The sequence below is a fragment of the Cervus canadensis genome, chromosome 8 (genome assembly GCF_019320065.1).
Source record: "Cervus canadensis isolate Bull #8, Minnesota chromosome 8, ASM1932006v1, whole genome shotgun sequence".
Lineage (NCBI taxonomy): Eukaryota > Metazoa > Chordata > Mammalia > Artiodactyla > Cervidae > Cervus > Cervus canadensis.
The window spans coordinates 3,108,636-3,127,470 of record NC_057393.1 but is presented as its reverse complement, the minus strand read 5'-3'; the positions used below and the strand labels follow the sequence as shown (position 1 = coordinate 3,127,470).

At 54.0% G+C, this 18,835-nt stretch overlaps 1 protein-coding gene across 5 annotated transcripts in view; it reads left to right on the top strand.

Annotated features, from left to right (window-relative positions):
* Positions 1–15,031, top strand: part of MGMT (O-6-methylguanine-DNA methyltransferase) — a 272,727-nt gene extending 257,696 nt beyond the window's left edge. For 4 of the 5 annotated variants that reach the window (XM_043475511.1, XM_043475512.1, XM_043475516.1 and 1 more), the window contains 2 exons: positions 7,664–7,803; positions 13,816–14,154. In XM_043475511.1, the coding sequence (XP_043331446.1) occupies positions 7,664–7,803; positions 13,816–14,025 (350 nt within the window). In that variant the 3' untranslated portion in view covers positions 14,026–14,154. Of the gene's footprint in view, positions 1–7,663; positions 7,804–13,815; positions 14,155–14,277 lie in introns of those variants that run through there. The other variant, XM_043475513.1, reaches the window with a different exon arrangement.
* The last annotated feature ends 3,804 nt before the right edge of the window (positions 15,032–18,835 follow it).

The following is an 18,835-nucleotide window of genomic DNA, read 5'->3' as shown; positions in this document are numbered from 1 at the left end:
AATAGATTAATTTTTTCAAATATTGAATCAGCCTTCCATTTCTAGGACAAACTCCACTGAATTTTAATGTCTTGTTTTTGATATATTTCTCAATTTGATTTGCAAGTACCTTGTTGAGAATTTTTGCATATATGTCCATGAGAGATCTTGATCTGTGCCTTTCTGCATGCTTTTTGATTTTGATATTTGGATAATTATAGCCTCATAAAATGCCTTGGGAATTGTTTCCTTCTCTATTATTCTTAAAAAATTATGCTGAATTGATATATTCTTTTAAATGTTTGATAGAATTTTCTGGTGAAATTATATGACCCTATGATTTCAGAAGATTTTAAACTATGCATTCAAGCTCTTTGGTAGTTACAGGACTCTTCCAGCTATCTGTTCCATCTTTGTTGAGTTTTGGTAATTTGTCAGTTTTGATAAATTGATCTAGTGCATCTGTGATATGAGTATTGCACACAGATTTTTTTTTGTAGGAATTATTTTTATCAATTTAATGTCTGTGAGGTCAGTAGTAACATCCCCTCTTTAATTTCTTATGTTGATAGTTAGGGTTTTTAGTAAGTCTTGTAAAGATTTATCAGTTTATTTTTTAAAGAACCCGGTTTGGGCTTCATGTATTTTACTCTACCATGTTTTGTTTTCAGTTTCACTGGTTTCTGTCGTTACCTTTATTATTCCTTTCCTTCTTCTTCTTTTGGTTTATGTTGATTTTCTTTTTCTGGTTTCTTAAATTGGAAGCTTATTGTTACGGGCTTCCCTGGTGGCTGAGATGGTAAAGAATCCACCTGCAATGCAGGAGACCCAGGTTCGATCCCTGGGTCGGGAAGATCCCCTGGAGGAGGGCATGGCAGCCCACTCCAGTGTTCTCACCTGGAGACTCCCCTGGACAGAGGAGCCTGGCAGGACCATGGGGTCGCAAAGAGTTGGACACGACTGATCAACTCAGCACATTATTCTTCTGCTTTATATTATCATTACTTTGAGACCTTTTTTCTAAAATATGCATTTAATACTATAAATAGCCCTCTAAATATTGCTTTAACTCTGTCCCATAGACTGTGATATGCTGTATTTTCAGTTTCATTCAGCTCAGTTTTCTTTTCCTTAAGACTTCTGCTGTGGCTCCTAGATTATTTAGAAATGGCTTATTTACTCTTCAAATGTTTGGAGATTTTCCTTTTGCCTTTTTCCATTATGATCAGAGAAAATCATTTGTCTGATTTCAATTGTTTTAAATTTGTTAATGTTTGTTTCATAACCCAGAATACGCTATATCTTGATTAGTGTTCCATGTGCATATGTAAAGAATACACATTCTACTGTTACTGAGTGTTCTATAAAGTTAAAACAAGTTGGTTGATGGTGTTTTTTTCTTTTCCCATCCTTGAATTTCTGTCATATTTCTATCAGTTACAAGAGAGGAGTAGTGAAGTCTTCAAGTATATTGTGGATTTGGCTAATTATCGTTTCATTTTTGTCTGCTTTTGCTTCATGTATTTGAACCCTGTTGTTAAGGTACATAAACGCTTTAGGGTTGGTATGTCAGACATTTATTTCATTTTATTGCTATCTTATTTCTTACATTTTATTATTTTATTATCACATAATATTATCTGTTTTCTGTCTTTTCCCTCTGTTTTTCATTTTTCGTTCCCCTTTCTTTCCCTCCTTTGGAATAGTTTAGCATTTTTTAGTTTGTGATCTGTTTTTCACTATACCATCTCTTACAGTTTTTCTGGTGGTTGCTTCAGGGATTATAATACTTACATACATCACTGTCACAGTCTAACTGGAGTCAACGTTTTACCACCTTAACGTGGAATATAGAAGCCTGACCGCCACGGAGCTCTTTCAACTCCTGCTGATGGTTTACACCTGCATACACTGAAAATCTTTATCTGTTGATGTCATGGTTTTGCTTTCAGTCATTAAACATATTTTGAGGAACTCAACAGAAGAATAATCTGTGGTATTTAGCCAAATAGTTACCATTTCTTTTGTTCTGCTTTTATTCCTAATGTTCCATGCTTCCCTGTGGTATTATTTTGCTTCTTACTTGAAGAGCTTCCTTTAACGTTTTAGATCTATTGGCACTGCATTATCTCTAGGTTTTTTTTATCTAAAAATGTCTTTATTTTAACTTCACCCTTGAAGGATTTTTTTTCAAAACGGGATATAGAATTCTGAGTTGATAGTTCTTTTCTCTCAGCACTTTTAAAACTGCCATTTTGCTTCCTTCTGACCTCTGCAGTTTCTGTAAGAATTCTACAGTCATTCAAACATTGTTTTCCCACAAATAATATGCCATTTTTCCTTGTTTTCAACTTCTATCTTCATTCTTAGATTTCAGCAGCTTCATCTTGATGGGTTTGGGTGTGGATTTCTTTGGGATTGTCCCTTTTGCACATGGCTGAGCTTCTTAAATTTATGGTTGTATATCTTTTGCCAAATCTGGGCAATTTTTAGCTATTATGTCTTTGAATTTTTTCTTCTACACCACACTTTGCTTTCTTTCCTTCTGGAACTCCAGTAACACACGTGTTAGGCCTTCTGGCTTTTCCAGCATGTCCCCGAGGCTGTTTTGGATATTGTCATTTGCTTTTGGCATTCTTTCCTGCCTCTCAGGTTGACCATTTCTGCTGACTTGTCTTCAGGCCAGTCGGCTCTGCCTCGGGCATCTCCAGTCTGCCCGGAAGCCCATGCTGTGCAGTTCTTCCTTTTTGGATATTGTATGTTTCAGTACTATGTTCTCTGTTTGACTTTTCTTCTAAAGTTTTTTGGAAACTCTTTCTATTTTCATTTGTTCCAAGGGTGTTTTCCCTTCTCACGGCATTCTTATTACCGTGTAAAGCTGTAAGATCCTGTAAAGCTGTCATCAGTTGATGTTTATCAAGTCATCACATTGTACACTTTGGGTATCTTACAATTTTGTTAATTATACCTCAGAAAGTTTGGCGAGGCAGGGATTGTCAGGTGAGTCTAACTTCCATGTCTTCTTGGCCATTACAGTTGATGATTTTCTTTTCCCAGGAAGGCTGAGGATTTCCTGACTCTTCATATGCTGAGTGTTCTGGACCTTGTAACCCTCTCATTTTGAGTAGATGTTCCGAGACCCTGAGTCTCATGTGAATCCTGCGGGTGACGCTGATATTCGTGTTGACGAGACCCTTGACCTGGCTGGATGCAACCTGTGAGCCCCGGCCAGGCTTCTGCGGCTGCGCTCTCAGTGTCCGCGCCCTGCATCCCCCGTGGTCCTCCTCGGGGCTGCCCCTGGACCACAGCAGGGGCTCAGCTTTCCCTCCATTCTCAGTCTTGGGTTTCGCGTGGGATCCACCCGCACAGCTCCGGGTCTGGTTTTCCCAGTCCCTTCCTCCTCCACAGCCTCCCTGGTCATCTCCCGCACCCTCCTGCAACCACACAGGCCTCTGGGGCGGGGCAGCAGGAGCAGAAAGACAGAGAACGCAGGGGGCCCAGCCACCTTTGGGCCCACAGCTCTTCCCCTCAGAAAGGACGTTTCTCCTCAGAGCTCTCAGCACCTGCACACACCGCAGGATTGCCTGGGGGCCAAAGAGTTCACAATAGTAGCCCTGGGGGGGGCTTCCCCCTCCTCAAGGCAGCAAGGGCTCCTGGGTCCAGGCCGCAGTCCGCCCTGTGTGCGTGCAAAGTCCCTTCAGTCATGTCTGACTGACCCCCTGGACTGTAGCCCACCAGGCTCCTCTGTCCGTGGGATTCTCCAGGCAAGAATACTGGAGTGCGTTGCCGTTGCCTCCTCCAGGGGATCTTCCCAACCCAGGGATCGAGCCTGCATCTCTGAAGTCTGCTGCATTGGCAGGCGGGTTCCTTACCATTAGTGCCACCTCGGAAGCCCACAGTCAGTCAGTCCTGGCTAGGGATTTTTGAATTAAAAGTGGCAAACGGGTACATCATCGCAGTGCGTCTTCAAATTCCTCTTCCCCAGCCTTTCCTCTCCACAGCCCTCAAATGGCTGCCCTGTGCTCTGTGCCCAGGCTTCATAGAGGCGTTCAGTAGCGTGTGCTCACCCCATCCCCTGTCACTCCTGTGGTCTCCCTCTCGGGTTCCTTCCTGGGAAGGTCGTCTGGCTGCTCTGATGCTGAGACAGCATCAGGTCACGTTAGCCAGTTTACGCTTGAAGAGCACGTGGTGTCAGAGCTCTCCTGGATTCACCTAGTCAGAACCTCGCACTCACTCCAGGGTGTTGCAGGCTCCCTCTGTGCCAGAGGCCAAAGAAGGCCGGGCCTGGGCTGGAGAGCCCTTGGAAAGTCGGAAACCTGTCAGGCGACTGTAGCCCAGGCGTGGACACCAGGTTTGGTGCTGTGGCAGGGCATCCCACAGGCATGCAGTGTCATCAGCAGCCCGGCCCATGGTGTCCCATCCAGCAGCCCAGGAAGAGGGAGGGTTTAGAAAATAGTCTTCACCAGGTTTAGGTGGTTACAGTGGGTGGGTCTGAATAGTCACCCAGGCTGAAGTGGAAATGACCAGGTCCTTCGGATAAAGGAGAGCCAAGAAACAGTCTTCCAGCAGAGCCAGCCTTGACCCAACCTGAGCCCCAGAACAGGCTGGAGAGGGCGAGGGAGAGGAGCGCCCAGAGTGTGGCCTGCAGAGGCCAGCCTGCCCTCCGTGGGGACCTTCACAGGAGAGAAAGGTGGTGGTTCAGTGGTTGCCCCTTGCTGCTGCTGTTGGCCAGTCACCAGGTCATGTCCAACTCTTTGCAACCCCACGGACTACGGCACGCCAGGCTTCCCTGTCCCTTACCATCTGCCAGAGTTTGCCCAATTCATGTCCATTGCAGGTGATACCATCCAGCCATCTCATCCTCTGTCGTACCCTTCTCCTCCCACCCTCACACTTTTCCAGCTTCAGGGTCTTCCAGTGAGTCAGTTCTTTGCATCAGGTGGACAAAGTGTTGGAGCTTCAGCGTCAGCATCAGTCCTTAGGGCCACCTGAAATGACGGTCCCACCGCTAAAGATTTATGTAGTCACCTCACCAAGACTCTTGAGTCCCTTGGACTGCAAGGAGATCCAACTAGTCCATCCTAAAGGAGATCAGTCCTGGGTGTTCATTGGAAGGACTGATGTTGAAGCTGAAACTCCAGTACTTTGGCCACCTCATGCGAAGAACTGACTCATTTGAAAGATCCTGATGTTGGGAAAGATTGAGGGCAGGAGAAGGGGACGACAGAAGATGAGATGGTTAGATGGCATCACCGACTCAATGGACATGAGTTTGGGTAAACTCCAGGAGTTGGTGATAGACAGGGAGGCCTGGCGTGCTGCGATCCATGGGGTCGCAAAGAGTCGGACATGACTGAGCAACTGAACTGAACACCTTCAAGAGAATGTGTTTTCCACATTATGTTCATTTTTATGAGCAGATTTTTTACTACATTTCAGAATGATATTCAACAGCTCACAGTGTTGCCACCCGCCCCCCCCAGTGTTGTCCCTCCTTTTTGGAGAAGTGGGGCTCAGGTCTTTTTTTTTTGCACAGGTCCGGGGCAAAGGCATTGACTCTGAGAGCTGCTTAAGACTAATTAATGCATTTGCTCCCTACAGGGTGGATTGAGTTCCAGGTAAAAAACATGATGTGCTTGATTGCAGAATACTGCAATTTCAGGGCTGTTTGTCCTAATATATTGCCGGGCACGCACAGGATGAGAAATGGTTTCCCATGAAAAATTGACGACGAAGCCGAAAATGTTTGATAAACTCTGTGCTCACACATGGGCTTGTAATTGTTTTATTATACGATGCTTCTGCCCTTGGAAGGAGAGGCGCTCTGTGACTTGGCAGTGACCCATCAGAGCAGCCCCGGGGTCTGGCACTCCGGTGAGGGTGGAGGAGCAGACGGGGCTCCCCAGAGCTGCCCTGTCTCAGTCCCTTCACACGCACCCCTCACTGTCCCTGCCGGTTCGGGAGGTTCCCGGCTGCTCTCCTGGACAGCCTGGGCAGCGTCCGCTCCCCAGGCCAGAGCATGGAAGACGGGACCTGCAGCTCTGCACTCTCAGAGGAGGGCTGGAAATTGGCCTTGGCGTCCTGCAGTATTGACTTGGGCTGCTTTTATTGTTTCTTTTTCGAGACAGCTGTCCCTGAAACCTCTTTTTCTCCAAGTTACCACCAAGCTGCCTTGCTTTTCTTTTTTCTTCCTTTTATTTTTAAGTTAGGCACAACAGCGGTGACAATAATAATGATTAACAGTTTGATTTCAAAACGCTTTCTAAAGAAATCACAGTAAACAAAGTCTGTTTGCCTAAGGAAACCCTCGCAGCAATCAGCTAGTCACACAACCGCATGTGCTAATGAACCCAAAGCTGTTAATGTGGTTTCTTCAGTTAAATTGATTCATGAATTTTGAAGAGAACATTATCTAATGAATTTTCTTTGAATAGAAAGCAATTAAAAGGACAAATCAGTCTGATTAACCCCAAAGTCACCCTCCTGCCACAAATGGTGTAGAGTTTGAAATTATATCATAAAAAACTAGAGCACATTTGCTATCTTTCTGCCCTCTACTAATCCATGTAAATTAATGAACAACAAAGTCAATTTCTTTGCTGACCCTTTTCTAGTATCACCTGGATTATGCTGATGTTTAATTTGCTTAATGTTATAATAAAGACTAAACAGATTTTTTTCCCAGTGAAGTGATTATCATTTCCTTCAGTTAAGAAGTGATTTTTATTATTTAACACGCGTGTAAGGGTGTGTTTCCTTTAAGAACCAAATCGCACTTGGCCAGCTTGGCATAAAGTGTAATTAGTGCTGTTGCGGACCCAGGAACTGCCCGTGGAATCCTTCCCTTTTGTCGCCGTGTTGGGCGCTCCTGCCCTCGCCCTAGGGGAGGGGGGGGGGGCAGCTCCCTGTCCCATGCTTGCAGGCACCCGTCTTCTGGGGAAAGATGAGAGGCCTCAGCTGAGACGGCCCGGCCTGTGCCCGGCTCCTCTGCAGTGCCCTGCGCACCCAGCAGCACTCTCGGCCTGCAGCAGAGGGAGAGGCTGTTCTGTGTCCTCCTCTTCACCCCTGCAGCAGCTTGATGTGGCTGCTCATTAAAATGGAGGCAAGGCTGTTTTATCTTTGCCGCTCTGCTCCTTACGGATGCCTGGAGCCAAGGTCACCGCCAGCCTCATGGACCATGGTATCTGGCATCCTAAGCCTGCTCGCTCTCGGGTGTGGACGGCTAAGCTAGTGTCATACCGCGGTCCAGCCCACGGCTTCCTTTTCCTTCTGCGTCCCAGCTGGAGTCGGAATTGAACAAGCAGTACAAAGCTTCCAAAGTTGGTGTGCACGCAGGGCCTTCTGTGCTTGTGAAGTGAGCCGTGTGCTGATCCACACCCGCCCGGGCCCAGGAGAGCGCGCTGCAGGCCCCCCTGGAGCTCCGGGGAGGTGGGGAGGTGGGCAGGCGAGCCGTCTGTGCTGCCCACTGGCGAGGCCTGCAGAGGTGCCGGCCGGCCCTCGGCTCACCTCCCGCGCGTCCTCCTCATCGGTGACGTGGTGACAGGACCCCGTGCAGAGCTGGGTTTTAATTAAGTAACACCTCTGTGTACGTTGTTACGTTTTCTCTTTCAGGACTGGCAGCTGTTTGTATCTTAGCTGTTGGAGCTGTTTGTCCCAATAACGTCATTTGCTTTCTCCCTTTCAGAGTCATTCACCAGACAGGTGTTATGGAAGCTGCTGAAGCTTGTGAAATTCGGAGAAACGGTTTCTTACCAGCAATTAGCAGCCCTGGCGGGCAACCCCAGAGCAGCGCGGGCCGTGGGAGGAGCCATGAGGAGCAACCCTGTGAGTGTGCGGCTGCGGGGGTCAGCCCAGCCACCGTCAGCGGGGCGCTGCGCTCAGGGTCCAAGGTCCTTTGATTCAGGCGCGTGTCAGAGGCGACCTGGGCTGCTGGGGAGGAGGGGAGGTGTTCACGTCAGGGCCTCTGGAAGAGGGCCGTCCAGTCTCGGAAGGCTGTGGTGTGGGTCTGGCTGAGGCCATACTCGCCTGAGGACCCTGCAGGGGGTGGGAAGGGCACCCCATCCACATGGCAGCTCGGCCTCGGAGCCCTCACATGATTGCACGGGGCCCTGGAACGTCCCCGGTGTCATCGGTCTGCAGTGCCCGTCAGACCCGGGTGCCGTCACCCTGGGAGGGTCTCTCCCTAAAGCCATAGGGACTCTGTAACATGGTGGGAGAGTGCCATCCAATCAGGAAAACCAATAGATGGTCACATCGTGGGGTGGGGAGTCACTCCATCAGATCGACCCAGTTTTTAAAATGTCACTGTGGCTTTGCTGTGTGTTCCCTGTAGGGTCTCCCTCCACGCTCACCAGGGAGAGGTGGGCTTTGCCCAGCACGGCTTGCAGCCCCCTCTCCTTGGCTGGCGGCCCCCTGGGGCAGGGCCAGTGTCTCGGGAGGGCGGCCACTCGGCCTTCCGCACAGAACTGCACCATTGCTGGTGCAGGGGCGGCTCCTGTGGGTGTGCGTGCACGGTGTACGTCCGCCTGGAGAAGAGTCTGCGTCCGTGTTAAACACCCCAGATTGTCAGGAGCAGCGTGCGGCAGAGGCTGGGGGAGCGGGTTGGGGTCGTGTTTGCACCCCTTGTGCTTCCATTACAGCGTCCCAGTGTGTCGTTCACACACACCGCCTCCACACCCTGCAGGCCTCGTTTGTACGGCACACGTGGATGACCCTGGATCAGCTTCCAAGGGTAACTGCTAAGGTTTCCCAGTGACGCTGATGCGGCTCCTCCCGTCTGGAAGGCCCCCACTTTCTCCCAGGTCACTCTGTTGGACAGTTTGACTTCACCCCGTGCTGTGTGTCCACTCAGGGCCTCCAGGTGAGCTCTGGAGGTGCCTGCTTCCTGCATCCCAGGGTCACCGAGCTGTGTAGAAATTCTCCCGTCTGTCCACACTCCATTCACACCCTGGGGATGCTTAATCCTTCTGCTCCCCTCCCTGAGGCTGGCCTTGCGTCCCAGCACGGCCTGCCCCCTCGACATGTGCAGCTCCGCTCACTGACGTGCACAGGTGCGGAGCCCACACCCGCCCCTCGTGACACCCGCAGGTCCTTGCTCTCTGAAGTGGCCGGGCCGTGGCTGCTGGCGACGGCGCGTGTGGCAGCACTCAGAAACCTTTATTTTCCCACAGGCAGCAGGACTGCCTCCTCCTGCTGTCAGTCTCTGTGACTATCTTGCTCAACTGTGGCCTCAGCCCCTGACATCTGTAAAGCAGGCTCGCACGGGGCCTGAGACGCATCTGTCCTTGCAGTCCCTGTCCTGACTTCCCCGTGGGCACGTGCCCAGGTGGCCTGCGGACACGGGGAGGATCCTTCCTGCACCGTGGCCCTCGTGGTGGTGCCGTCCGGTGACAAGGGCGGTGTGGCGGCTGTGAGCCGCTGGCCTTGCCCTGAGCATCCCTCTGCTGCCGGGCACTGCCTGGCCTCACGCAGGAACCCCAGCCTGAGGAGAAGGTTGCAGAGGACCCAATAGATGCCTCCAGGGGTGGCTCAGAAGAGCTGGGGTGCTCCCGGAAGGAGACAGCCTGCGTGTGGTGCAGCTTGGCCAGCTCGGCAGAGGCAGCCGTGCTCAGAGGTCTTCAGATCGTCCATAGAGCGGGCTGAGGGGTCCTAAGGGGACCCAGGGACCTGAAGGGATAAGGGGCCTAGTCAGGGACTGGACTCGGCTGACGCGTCCCTTCTCAGTGCCGATGGCAGAGTCCAGCTGCAGAGCCACACACGTGGGCTCCGGCGCAGGGAGCGTGGCCTGGAGACGTACCCAGTGAAGCCATCTCTCTGCTCAGGAGGAGCGTGACGGACAGGTGGATGCAGAAGTCGCAGAACGCCCTGGCGCTCACGGTGCGCCCGTCCTTGGCGTCCGGCAGTAAGCAAGGACACGTGAGGGCCTGTGCTCGAGGCGGGCGCTGCTCCCCCGCAGACTCAGGGGTGGTGTCTGCTGCTGTGGGGTTTCAGCCACCCCAGGCCCTTAGTTTTTCCAGAATTTTCCATGAACAGATTAATAGCCCAGGTGTAATGACTTGGTAGCCCTCCAGAAGGCCCTGTCCCAGGCCCAGCCCTTGGCAGCAGTCTTCTGGTGGGGCAGGTTGAGGAGGGCTCACACCCTGCCTAGTAAAGCCCCCTCCCACTCATCCTCAGAATTTGCCAAATGCAGTTCAGAGGCAATCAATACTTGCCAGAGAGTTTCCCCACCTTTTCCTAAACAAGTGCATTCCTGAGGAGTTCGTTTATTCGCAGATTTGCCATGAGCCTTAATGACCCCCCGAGTCTTGTCCTGCCAGTCACCCAGATGGCTGTTGATAAAGATTTAGCATCATGTTCTAAGTGTCAGGGCTGTCAGTGGGGCTGAACCATTTGACCAGAAGAAAAAAACGCACAGGGAGCTATTGATTACAGCTTCTCGGTGTCACTTGTTCACCAGGATTTAGGTATTGATGAGGCCGCAAGTGAAAACAAGCTCTTTCCCTTGTGGGCTGCTACCCACAAGAACAAAGACAAAGCTGGAGAAAATATTCAGCCAGCACCAGAATCAGAGGGATTCCATTATTGATTGAAAGGCCCCTTCGTGTTATTTTTGTTGGAGACAAATCTATGGGTTTGGAAGTTTTATAGCATTTGAGAAAGGGTCTGTGTAAGTGATGGATTCATGTATTGGATGAATTAGATTTCACAGCATGAAGATTTCAATGCAGCTATGATATTATGAGCTACTTGGTTATTGATAAAAATTACATTTCATGCAGCACAGGCTTTAAAGGAGAGGGCATAGAGGGTATGGATCCTTTGAAATGTCCTTAAGGGCACAGTGAATTTTAGCAGGTTTCATTGTTTTAACAGTCTGGAACCTGTCACTGAAATTAGCATGAACAGGAGCAGCGTTCCCACTTCTGGAGGTGAGAATCGCGTGTGTTTGGTCAGTCACCAGTTCCATCAAAGACGAAGACTGACCATAGCTATCTCTATAATTGTTATTCCAGGCCAGCAGTCTGTTATCTGCATGGTGCATAGAAAGAGAGGGTCACATTACACACTTACAGTTTTGTAGCTTGTTGGGCAAGAGGGAAGAAAAGCAGAGCTTGTGTGTGAAGTCTGCTGTTTGGGAGGAAAATTGAATTGGGGCCTAAATGTTTATAAAACTAAATTGAATTAAGCATCTACCTCCTTATCAGTCAAAAACTTGAATTGTGTATTATCTAATCATGTCCTCCCAGCAATTATTAATGTGACTATTGTATTTGATAAAAACCCCCAATCAGAGCAAACACTCTGTTCCTAAAGTTTTCTGTTCCCCCCTGGTTGTGCGCTGTGGGCAGGCCCAGCAGGGTGACCGCTTCTCGCTTGGTTGAACTGCACAGGAGAGGAAGCCCACGCTCTCCTCAGCACGCGGGGTTAGAACTCCACAGACAGCACGTCACCATGGCAACCCAAACTCCCCAAAATCCGAGTCAGGACGGGTCTGTGAGGCGGAAGAGGTCAGACTGCCACCTCCCGGCCCTGCCTCTGCAGTCCCCCAGGGCAGCATGCAGAGTGCGGGCCTCCAAGCAGCTTTCGGACCCGGGCGAGAGGCTGGCTGCGCCCTCAGGTTGCGGAGTCTGGCCTGGGCTCCACGGAGGGCGTGGGGTCACAGCGTGCGCGTCAGGCATGTGCTTCCTGCCGTGTCCTTACTGAGCAGCGCACGTCCAAGACAGGACAGGGCCGGGGATCCAGCCACCCTCCCGGGACAGGGGCCACCCCACAGAGGGGCACCCAGGCGGGTGTGTGTGTCGGGTGACAGCCTGCTCCCTCCACAGGGAAGCCCTCCGGTGAGGGCAGAGATGACCTCCTGGGGAGCAGAGGTGCCTGGTTTCCTTGGGAGGAGGCCCCTCACACATGGGTCTCTGAAGGCCTCACCCAGCTCCCCACCACGGCCCCTCTTCCAGACAGGACCCCAGTGCCAGGGGGCAGGTGGCCCCTCTACCAGACTCTGCAGGTGCTGGGCGGACATGTGCCTGCGTTCCTCAGTGAGTCGCCCTCCCCTTGAGGGTGGGGAGGGGGTGAGACCAGCCCAGGAGCACCCCCCACCACCTGCAGTCAGAGCCCCGTGTGGACAGCAGCCCTCACCTCCAAGAACGGACCCGGTGCGGCTGCCAGGGGCCTGTCCGGCCTCCTGCTGAGGCGGCCCCGGCCAGGAGGGCAGGGTCCTTCTGGTGGGACTCGCCTGTGCGGCTGCAGGAGGAACCGTGTCCAGCACCTGTGGGCCCTGCTGTCCGCTCTATGGGGCCTCAGGCTCCCGCAGGTCCGCGTGCGACCGGCTCCGGGCCCGTCCAGGGTGTGCCGGCGCTGGGGGAGGCCCTGTCCTCGGGAACCTCACAGCTGGTGTGCAGGCCCCCTGCCTGTCCAGCCTCCCAGGAACTGGGCCTGCACTGTCCTGAGCTGAGCTGAGCTGGTGCCGCAGCGCGGTGAGCTGCACGCGAGCCTCTCTGGGAGGTGGTGCTGGGTCCGTGTTTGCTGGTGCGTCTCAGGGATGCTCAGCATCTGGGCAGCTGTCACCCCCAGGACCCTAGCAGTACAGCCTTTTTGACTGTCAGACGGTTCTCCGTGTTTGTGTTTGTTTTCATTGTGAAGTGCCCTTGCTTCCAGTGAAGTCACCCTGCTGATTTAGGCAGGCATCTAACTACTGCACTTGTCGCCAGGTGTGAAAGGCATGGGGCAGTTTTGTCTCCCCGTTAGGGCTTTTTTGGGAGGCGGGGAGGACCCTGTGGGAGGAGGGATGGGGGGCATGGCCCCAGGGCAGAGGGTCCGTCCAGCCTGGGATTCGGGGGTCTGGTGACCACTTCTCAGATAGGAACAGATAACTGGAGCTTTCTCAAACCTTCTGTTTCAGAGGCTAAGGAGGGAAGCAGCCTCCACCCCACCCCCAAGTCCACTGGTGTCTGTAAAGCAGGGGGTGGCAAGCGATTCCTGTAAAGGGCAGGATGGTAAATGTTTTAGGTTTTGCAAAAGCAGCCACAGATAGTATTTACCAAGTGGGCATAGCTGTGTCCCAATAAAGCTTTATTTACAAAACCAGGTGTGGACTGCATGGGCCGCATTCACAGTTTGCCAGCCTTGGGGTTAGAGTGGCCTCTGAGTACAGCATTCCCTGACTTTCCTCTTACTTCTCGGAAATGTTTGGGAACTTTGCAGGAATGTCTTCTTAACTTCCGTACATATACTTTTTTTTTTGTACGTATACATTTTAAATCACCTATCAAGTGAAATTGTTTTCTCCTCCCAAATCTTAGCATGAAGGGATTCTCTAGAACCCAGCCTTTTTGGCACCAGGAACCAGTTTCGTGAAAGACAGTTTTTCCATGGACCCAGGATCGGATGGGGGGTTGGTTTTGGTTGCACCTGCCACTCCCCCCCTTGTGGTGGGGCCTGGTTCCTCACAGACCACAGACCGGGGTGGGTCCGAGGGCTGGAGACCCCTGCTCTAGAAGATGCCCCACATTTACCTTGGGCCATTGGGCCTGCCCCAGCCCACCCAGGACACTCAGAGGCCAAGGGGCGACTCGTGCTGAGATGGGGCCTGCACGTGGCTGGGGGGGGGGGCTGCCGGGGGGGGCTGCGGGGCCAGGCTGACTTGGCGCCTGCATGTGGCTGGGTGGGGCCGCCGGGGTGGGCTGCGGGGCCAGGCTGACGTGGCACCTGCACGTGACTCGGCGGGGCCGCTGGTGTGGGGCGTGGAGCCGAGCTGATGTGGCGCCTGCGCGTGGCTGGGCGGGGCCGCTCGGCCGGGCCATGGGCCCAGGCTGACGTGGCCACCTCGCTCTCTTGCAGATCCCCATCCTCATCCCGTGCCATCGAGTGGTCTGCAGCAGCGGGGCCGTGGGCAACTACTCTGGAGGCGTGGGCGTGAAGGAGTGGCTGCTGGCCCACGAGGGCAGTCCCGTGGGGAAAACAGCCCGTGGAGGGGGCTCCCGTGCCACCGGATCCTGGCGCGGGGCCCTGGGTGGCACCGCCAGCTCCCAGCCCACTGGCCGAGACTGAGTGTGCAGTGAGCAGCTTGCTGGGCGTGGGGTGTGTGCTGGGAGGGTGGCGGGGTAGGGTGTGCTGAGGGGGGGTGAGGGGTGGGGTGTGCTGAGGGGGGTGTGCCTCATTAAAGGAGCCGGAGTCTCAGAGGTGTCACGTGTCTGCTTCTTTACGTTTTACCACCAAGTGAGCCCAGAGACTGGCCCCCGTGCCTCCAGCTTGTTCCCTTCAGTCACTGTTATTGCCCCCTTGCTAATTCTCTTGAGTCAGAGGTGAGAAAATGGGAGCCTGGCCAACGTGAGGACGACTGCCCTGCAAGGAAGAGGCATCTGGTGCCCGCCAGGAACCGCTGGCTGCCTCGGACACCATGGCGGTACCCAGAGCCAGCCACCCCCGGACCCCCGGACCCTCATGCAGGCCTATCCTCAGCAAGTTGGCCTGCCTGCAGCGTGCTCCATGCCTGCGCTTTTCTCTCAGCTGCCAAAGCTTCTGGGATGATGCTACTGAAGGAACAGGGGCAGCCCTGAAAAGACATGCTTACTCAGAGACTCCAGCTTTATCTTCCCAGCTGCCAGAAGGCTAATGCATTTGGGGTCGCGTCAACGGAATAGAAAATAGCCACTTGCCAGAATAATTTGGGAGAACAAACAAGCTCTTTGTGCCTGAGGTAGCCCCTCCTGAGGGGTGCAGTTTCACGCAGCCGGTCTCTCACCACTCCTGGCCTGAGTTCTCTCAGGACCCAGGGCGATTAGGGATGCCGGCCTCTCCTTCCTGACCAGCGACCTAGAGCCTGGAAGTCCGGCCGCCTGCGAGGTGGGTCCACTCCGGTCACGGTGCGGGTGGGGAGTGTGTCCCGCACCTGCTGTGCACACCATCTAACACGTGAGTGCCATGGCGTCATCTTAGCTTCACCACCAGCCTAATCCAGAAAGCATCAGGGAAGCTTGTGGCTATATATGTGGATGAATAAAATGGAGCAATGATGGATGGAGGAAATAAACGGTGCTTGGCTGGGCAATAGAAAGCTGTGTTTTTGTCAGGGGCACCTGCGACAGTGTAGACAGCAGCAGGAAAGCTTGATAGTGTGTGTGTCCCCACACCCGGGTAAGGGCATAGCCCTGGATGTGTGTGGTTTGGGTGCACTTTTGTGTTATCTCAGCAGTGACCAAGGACCAGGTACCTCACACAGACTAACTAGGCTTTTCTGAACAATCTACAATTTATTACATCGTTTTCTTACATCAGCCAAATTCTGGATTTTTCTCTCAAAAAATAAAATACAACCGTTTCCCCATTGTCTTCTGATCTGGTCCTCCTCAGGACTTCTTTAGAGCTGAACGAGACAGTCTTTACAGGGAGCTGCCTGGATGTCTGATCTCTGTGGACGGACCCCGAGTCTCCCTGCTTCAGCCACCCAAGCTCATGGCTCCCTGGGTGAGCCTCAAGAGCTGTGAGTGACTCCCCCTCTGACATGGCAGGAGGGTGAATGGGGCCCCGGGTGCCCTTCGCATCTGGGGGCTGTGAGGGTGGTTGTGTTCTGAATTCTCTGAGGTAAAGGCTCTGCTCCAGGAACTTGCAGACCCAGGACCCCGCTGCCGGAATAGAACCACCTGCTGGGCGGCAGCCCCAGCTCCCAGGCCTGGGGCCTCGGGGTGGGGCTGTCAGCGCTTCTGATAGAGGGTGCCGCCGAAGGGTCCTGGGCTGCGCTGGGGAGGCCCAGCCCCTGCTGCTCAAGGAAGGACTTGATGACAGGATGCGCTAGAACTCCATTGAAGGCCCTGGGACAGTCCCTGGGGTATGTGCCATCTGTCCGGGTTGCTGGCGGATGGGCAGACCTCTCCGCAGTGCTATCAGACCCTGAGGATGCGTCCCAGGCCCCACACCCTCTGCTCTCAAGCTGCTCCTGGGCCTGGAGAGTGGGGACCCCTCAGGGAGGGGACCTCCTACTGTGATCTCCAGGTGCCCTAGCAGCAGGCAGCAAGGGAGGGTCCCACACCACGCAGCCCGCCAGGGCCAGGCCCCACCCCCAGGGCATCTTGTCTGGGCCTCGCACGCCCTTGGTGCCACACGAACAGAGTTACAGCTCCCGGGCCCCAGCAGCAGAGCCGCCCCAAGTGTGGGCCTCGAACCAGCCCAGGGCCGGCAGACCCCACAGGGGCCTCCCAGAGCCGCTGTGGCTGGAGGAGCAGCACGTTGCGAAAAGGAGGAGGACAGGAAAGGCACAGGGAGACACAAGAACGTCCTCCCAGCAGAAAGGGACACTGAGACAAGGACAGGTTCTGCCCTTGCCGTCGGCCCCAGGCCCGCTCGCGTGCAGGTCCCTCCATCCAGCGCCCAGGCCTGCGGGCAGCCATGCGGCACGTGTGCACCACCCTCGCTCTTCCTGCAGACCCGGGTCATGGAGGGTTCAGAAAAGAGATTTGTTTTTGCAGAAGCATTTGTTGTGGACTGGCTGCCCTTGACCTTCGAGAGGCTGAGCTGCGGAGGGCTGGCCTGTCCCCAGGGTCGGGAGCATCACATAGCCCCTTCCTCACTCACACACCTGAGCTGCAGAGGGATGGAGAGACAGCAGGCCTGACTTCCTGATGCCCGAAGAAGATGAGCTGGATCTGGGAGGGCACCAGGAAGGCACGGTGAGGAGGGCGGAACCAGTGCAGGCAGCTGTGTTTCTGAGGAAGAGTGTGGGCTCACCTTGATGGTAATTGATCGAGCTTTTTTAACGGGTGTCCCTTCAGCCAGCAGAAAGAAAGCGCAGTTCCCTGGCGCAGCGTGACTACTGCCTAGAGGCATCCTCATCTCCAGCTCGAATCTCTGGTTGCCCGCCCTGCCCAGGCCTCGCATCTCCACCCTGCAAGCGCTCCTTACCCAGCGCTGCCTCTTTGGAGCAGCTAAGCATGTCCAGGGAGTGTGTTTATACTGACGTCATTGTTTATCTCTTAACCTGTTGTAAATAGCAGTATTATCCCAGAATGAACCTCCTTTAAAGCTTTAGGGTAACAGAAAGCCATGCAGGCAGGTGGCTGGAGACTTCTTGGGGGTGATGGTGAGGCCAGCGGAGCCCGTGGTTTTAGGCACTGCCTGGGAATTGGGCGGGGAGCCCCTCTCTGTGGGGCCCTCCTGGTGCAGCTCCGGCAGGGTGGGCGGGCACCGCTGGCCATGTGCCCCCACATCCTCGGCACCCACAGGCTCACTCTGGTACAGGAGGCAGTGCCGGCTGGAGCCCCGGCTGCCGCGGGAGCAGGCGGGACGTCACAGCCCCGGCCAAGTGAGCAGCACCTGCTCCACCTGGGAGCTCACCCCGTCCTCTGTGCTGTTGAGATTTCAGGCTGCGCACAGGTGGACTCAGAAATAATAAACTTGTTATCTTACCGTGGGACACACAGAAACAGCCAGAGCTGATGCTCTCCCAGGAAGCTGGCCCTTCCCAGCGGGCTCTGGGCTGACGCGCTTAGGCCTCCACATGCCGCGTCTGCATTGGGTTTTCTTGCTGCTGTCCTGGCAGGGGTCCTGGCTGACAACTGAACCGAGTTGCCTCTCCTGGCCTGTGCAGGCTTTTTCTTTCTTGTTCATGGGCATTTGATTGAAGTTTGTGTTTAGGGAATTGAAGTTCACATCAATTTTACCTGTTATCAGTTTGAAAGACAATGACATTTAATGGAACTCTGCCAAGCAGCCCCGTCTGTCTGTCTGTCTGTCTGAAGGAAAAGGGGTGGCAGTTGAAAGCCAGACCCGAAGCCTGGAGAAGTTGCAGGACCCGCGGCCCTTAAGTGACTGAGGGCAGCCGCCCAGGGTCCTCGGACCCTGTGGCTCCAGTTGTGGACAGATGGACAGCGTCTGGCCTCTCTCACCCAGGTCAGCTCCAGGGGGACCCATGCTGGGCGGGCTGGCGCGGACAAGGACGAGACACCAGGCGGTGGATGGCGCCTCGGTGGATGAAAGGGAGGCGTTAACGAGTCTCTCAACATTTCTAGTTCGTGTTTTTTCCCCCCTCTGAAAAATAGCCTTAAGAACAAATTCCATGTAGACAGCAGTTAAGATTAATCCCAGAAGCACGGGCTCGGTGCTTTTGGCACCTGCAGAGACCGTCCACTTAGCAGCTTGTCGGGAGCAGCCACGCTGGGAAGGGCGTGTATGTGACTGGCGCTCGGACTCTGGTGGCCACTGGCGCTGTGGTCAGGACGGACCTTGCTGGCAGTCGTCGTGGACTCTGACGCGGTGGGACGCAGAAGGACGGGCTGGAATCTGCTGCCCCAGGCAGCCCCCGACCGGCTTTCCCGGCGTGTGCGCGTGTGCTTCTGCGTCTCGATGCCGGCCGGGGGCTGGGGGGGCCAGGGCTGCAGCATGGGGGGCCAGGGGTGGGCAGGAGCTTCACCTCTTGCTTCGCTTGTTCCTCAGCCTGGGCCCTCCCTGGCACTCACGCCACGGTCTCTCTCAAGGCTTCCCGTTACACATCAGTCTTGTTTGGTTCCCAAACACAAGCAGTGTGTGCTTCCCAGACTGGTTTGTTGACTTAAATGAAGAAAAACCCAGCTGGAGAAAATATCAGTGTCCAAACACCAAGCAACATGTGATACTGTGCAAAAGCGTTGCTTTTGCGTGGTTTGATCGCCATGACGACAAGGCAAGGTGGATGCACGTGTGAGACTTCAGGCAGGAAACGCAGGGCAGGTACACGGCCGAGCTGCCGGCTCCAGCGGCAGGTTGGGTCCCCGGGCCTGTGGGCGCAGATGCTCCCCAAAGCTGAGATGTGACCAGGACGGCTCGCAGCGCCCCTCCCGAGGAGGCGAGGCCAGCCCTGCCCAGCCAGCGCTGGGTACTCAACCCAGGG